The following is a 5,255-nucleotide window of genomic DNA, read 5'->3' as shown; positions in this document are numbered from 1 at the left end:
AGAGTCTGAAATGCTCTCATATGGGGAAAGCGCCCTGTCTTTAGAGTGAACTCCTACGCATCCTGAATGCTGGGAGTGGAACCCTCCCCTCCCTGCCGGGCCGGCCCCGATGTAGTTGCCATGGCTATGGTAAAATCGACAAACTAAGGCAAAGACGTGCTCCAACGATCTTTACGCCTGAAGAAACGAAGGACCCGATGCCAAGGCGGAGGGATAGCTATCCAGAATAATGAGATCTCCCAAAGAAACAAAAGTCGACTCACATATATGCAGGAAACAACGATGATTAATCTATCCAGAGTAAGCCCAGGAGGCCAACGGCCTTGATACAGATACTTGATTGGTACCCGACCCCAGAGGCGTCCATCGACAAGAATTAGGCCTCAAGGAGTCAACTATACTGTCTCCAGTGATGAGGTAGTGCCCGACCTCGAGGACCTCCGCCAAAAAAGAAGTCAGGCCTCAGGAAGCTTTCAACGTCGTCTCTACTCGAGACGGTACCCGATCTCATGGTTTTTCCTTTCTAAAAAGGAAAATAAGAACGCAAGGTTCCGATCGTGAAAGCTCTAGGAGAGCTCGAAGCATCGCCTAAGCGTAGGCAACCCCTCCACGGAAGTCTATCCACTACACTTTAAAAAGCTATCTGTATCAAGTTCAAAGCATGCCCCCAGGTACCTGAAGCTGACCCTCGCTCAGGATACCACTCTCGAAAGCTCCAAAACTCAGCATACTATCTCCATGCAACTCGGAGGTCCCAACAACCCGAGCCTATCAGATCAATTCAGGCTTGGTCTGAGGTACAACGATGGGCTCGAAAAAGAGCCATGTCAATCGGCAGAGGATCGGAAAGAACGCTCGCGTCCGAATTAGATATCAGCGGTCAACAACAAAGGAAAATAATCAAAGGCCTCAAAGGGCATACATTAATGGGACAAGAATCGAAAACAGAAATCAAGAAAGTATTTTCATATTCATAAATATCTATGTACAACAGCCCTCGAGGGATCCTTACATACAATTACAAAAGCCTACAGAGGATCTCTACACAAAATCGGAGGAATGGAAGGATATACATGTGATGAAACCCAAGAGCCAGGTCCATCCTCGAAGGTCCATCTCCGGTATCAGCATCCCCAAGCATCACCCCCTCGAGTACACATCCTCGAGGGCGATTCCTTCGACCGCCACCTCTTCTAGGTTCCCAGCTCAATCCCCCGAGGGTCCCCACCGAGGGAAAAAATGAAGAAGAGGAAAAGGAGGGGATGTAGAGGATGGAGAGAAAACAGACATGGCCCGCCAAAGCCAAAGGTTGAAGATTCAGCGGGCCCCAGCCTCAATGGCCTATAGTGCCATTTTATCCCTTGGGAAAGGAAAAACCCAAGGGATGAAGTGCCACACCAGGCCTAGGTAGGAGACTGAGCAACGGTGCATAGTCCGAATGACTATCTACATAAGCGGAAAATTGACTCCCCATCCTTCATCGTCTCGGGCCAACGGCAACAGCAGTGGCAAACATAACTACGACCACAACAGCGATAGGATAGCATGGTCATGTTCGACAAAGGGAAGCTCCGACAATAGTCCACAACAAAGCCTACGAAAGCTGTGCCGAACGACCTTGAGGCCATGAGCTCCAACCATAGTGTTCAAGGATAGAGGAAGATGATAGGAAGAAATGGGCAAATGAGCCAACGAAAGTACTAGGATAGAAAAAACCACTCCAAGGCACCCCCATTTATAGGGGGTAACGACACGGTCATCGAGGCTTTGGAAGATTCACTAGCGGGCGCAATTACTGCATTCTTGAGGAACCAAATCGATGGTGGTACATTCACCTTGGAGAACGGGAATTGGCAGTGCATTGAATAATGTCAAAATGCACAAGTCCATGGGACACCCCGGTTGCCACAAAAGCTTGCCCCATAGGTTGCATCATTGGTGTGATGTCACCGTAAGAAGCTCGAGGAGTCAGGTGTCAGAATCATTTCCCATCGCTTAGTTCTGGGAAACGTGGAGACTATCTGTAAGCGGCAAAATCAAAGGACATAATTTCTCGCTATCAAGCCATTTGGGAAGAATGCCTCGAGACCCCGAGGACGTGGAGCTGCGACCGAGTCCCCTCCCTCGGGGCTCGTCGAGGCCCGACTCGAAGAAAACGAAGGTCGAGGCTAGAATGGAAGGGGAAGTTCCCAAGGCACACGACTAAGTCTGACAGAGCCGACCTATCCAGAGCCTATGCCGAAGCGTCGCATCTCGCCATCCCATCTCCATACTTTACAATTAATACATGTTGTACTATAATCGGGTTCTCCTCCTATATAAAGGGAACTCACACTACTTTGTGAGGGGCGGATGTTGCTTCATCTATTCTCCATAAGATCAATAATATATCTCTCTCTTTATTCTCCCTAACTTGCTCGTACTTACTAACTCGAGGCTACTTTTAGCATTTATTAGTTTCATACTTATTCTTCATTTGTTGCTTGGTATAGTCCATAAAGAGCCTTGTTTAATCATATCTTAAATGTTATCCCATTCCCGATTATCCCCGATAGCTCGAGATCGAGCCGGATATCGACTCTGAGGCTTCTTCATCAACAAGTCCGAGGCTCGGGCGGCAAGCCCCCTCGATTTGATTATTGCCCCATTTTAGCTTGTATCTCTTCGTTAAACCTCATCTTCTTAGCACTAACTGCTCTAAGCAACTAGCATAAAAATAGATCACGTATATTTAGAATCTCATTTACAAATTTAATTGTTGTTACCATTTTCACTGTAAACAGCCGTAACAAGACTTTTAGGAATGATGGAATCCATTGTTGGATGAGTAGCATCCTCAGCTTTGCTCTTACTCTTTGAAGTGCTGGTGTTCTTTGAAGAAGAAGTCATATGGATGAAAGAAAAGCTTTTCCGTTTGGGAGCTAAAGAAAGATTGAAGAATAATAAAGAATATTTTAGAAAGTTTGGAAAGTTACGGAGTGTGAATGAAGAAGAATCATGCGTATAAGTAAAAATTTAGGCGGCTTAATTCATGGCCATGATTACCTCGAGAACTGGAAAAAGCTATGCTAAATCGCAGGATGACGCGTGTTCGGGGCATTAAATGCGGAGAGACGTGCATTTAATCTACAACCAGAATCCTTTAAGAAGGAATCATTGTAATTCTTGCCGAAAGAATATTTATACCAAATTTTCGGTGACATAAAGTTATGCCACCGGAAAGCAGGGGGGCTATCTGTATAGGGTTAAATGTGTTATGCTAGGTGGCCGCTTAAAAGAATGACACGTGAATCGGAGGTACTTATCCTATTTGGTCCCAGAAGGAATGACACTCATAAAAAGACAATAAATACTCTACGCCCGGTGGCATTAATGAAGAATATTCCACAGTATTGAATGCACTGCCCGTTACAACGAAATTATCATTTATGCTCACCGTTACACTTTATTCAATAGCCCTCATAATTGCACGATTCTAGGACATTGTTCCCTAGACGTAGCTATAAATAGTGAGCTCTGTTATTATTGTGACGGGACACGAATGGCAAACTAATATTATAATCCATTCAAAGCTTTATACAATTTTATTTCCTTGCTTTTGTTCTTATTACTGTTGTGCCCGGAGGCCTCGCTACCGCAATCATTATTTCTGCTATATTTTCTTCATATCAAGCCTAATTAAGTGTTACATACTTCTTCAATTATTTCATTATTTCAGGATCGAATTAATTTACTTGTCTAAAAACTACATATAAATTTAATTGTACCGTTTTACGGGTAAACACTACTAATGAGATTTGAACCCCTCACCTAAACTGCAGAAAACAATAAGCTCACCAAGTCAGCTAGCTCTCAACCCCTTCTCTTATACATTGGCTTCAACACCTTGATCTTTTTAATTTGTTTCTCAGCTTTTAAGCCAGAAGAAGTAATTTTATAAATAAAAGAGAAAGTAACATAAAGTCTGTATGAGTTACAGAAGTAAGTCATCAAGAAATGGGGTGCTAAATGGTAGATTGACCATCCCAGAAGCTACAAGAAATGCAAGAATCCACAAGGGTAGAATCCATTTGAACACAACAACTAAAATCTTCTTTCCTGTGACAACAAACAAAAATTCAAGATTGTTAAGTACTTAATAAAAGAAGTAAATATAAAAAAAAATTATTACCAGCAGAGGCAGATGTGTCTTCAGTTTTATCAATAAGCCATTCACCAGTTTCCCTTAGCTTCTTTTCCATATCTCCTTCATTCTCCCCAACAGAATTTGACAAAATTGAATCAAACAAAGTCTTGCTCTCCTTTGCTTCCCTTTACAAATGAATCTTTTCTTAGATTAGCTACACAATAGTTGAATACACTTATGTATCATCAGCCTTTTAAATTTATTTGCTCCCTTGCTAGGAGAAAATATGTAAACCAAAATGATCAAATGTTACACATTAGTAAGTGTTGAAACCGATTCTATGATTAAACAGTACCGATTGGCCAGGGATGTGAACAACCATTTACCATTACATTTGGAATATTTTTTTATTGAATTTAGAAGATATTACTTAAACTATTCAAGGTATAAACAGTGATAATATCTCTCCTAAAATACACAAGCTTTACAGAAAGATTGAGCAAAATAGCAACACCAAGATAGTATTATGTTTGATAAAGTAAAAGGTATTTGCCTGCTGGTATCTCTGTCTCGGAAAATGCCAGCACCAATGGCTCTTTCAATCTCTGCAACTGAAAGTTGCCTTTGATTCTGCTTCTTTTTCTTCTGCAGCTCCAGTCTTGGTTGGGATTTGTGGAGTGGAGGGTTTAAGTTATTAGAAGGAGAAGGAAGAAAAGGTGAAGGGTCAGTGGGTGGAGATGAAGATGCAAGTATTTTGCGAGGCTTTGCCATAGAGATGAACTTTAGTCCAATCATTTTGGATATGTTTTACCTTTTTTTTTTTTTTTTTTTTTTTTTGTATAATGAAATTATACGTAGCTAAATGTCTGTGTTGAGCTTTTGCAGTTGTATTTTGTGAGGACTTCCTCAAAAATATCCCATGGATTATCTTCTTTTTCCGTATAGTCCTTGCACGGAAAAATTCAGCATTCTTATTATCGGTTTTGGACTATTTCTCAATTTGTTCATGTTATCCTTATGCAAGGTGTTAGCTCGAAGATTTCACGTATTGATTTTGATAAAAATAAAATAATATAATTATTAATTAAAGAAATTTAGGGTGTGTTTGGTATAACGGAAAATGTTTTCA

General features: G+C 41.5%; 1 protein-coding gene across 1 annotated transcript; it reads right to left on the bottom strand.

The window, feature by feature from the left end:
* Nucleotides 1–3,912: 3,912 nt before the first annotated feature.
* LOC107767152 (putative NAD(P)H dehydrogenase subunit CRR3, chloroplastic) lies at nt 3,913–5,029 on the bottom strand. Its single transcript, XM_016586077.2, has 3 exons — nt 4,680–5,029; nt 4,172–4,311; nt 3,913–4,098 (listed from the first exon to the last, which is right to left on the bottom strand). The coding sequence occupies exons 1-3, from the start codon at nt 4,919–4,921 to the stop codon at nt 3,974–3,976; spliced, it is 507 nt and encodes a 168-aa protein (XP_016441563.1). The 5' UTR covers nt 4,922–5,029; the 3' UTR covers nt 3,913–3,973.
* Nucleotides 5,030–5,255: the final 226 nt, after the last annotated feature.

This window comes from Nicotiana tabacum, chromosome 1 (assembly GCF_000715075.1).
Source record: "Nicotiana tabacum cultivar K326 chromosome 1, ASM71507v2, whole genome shotgun sequence".
NCBI classification, from domain to species: domain Eukaryota; kingdom Viridiplantae; phylum Streptophyta; class Magnoliopsida; order Solanales; family Solanaceae; genus Nicotiana; species Nicotiana tabacum.
This window is presented reverse-complemented; position numbering and strand designations above follow the sequence as displayed.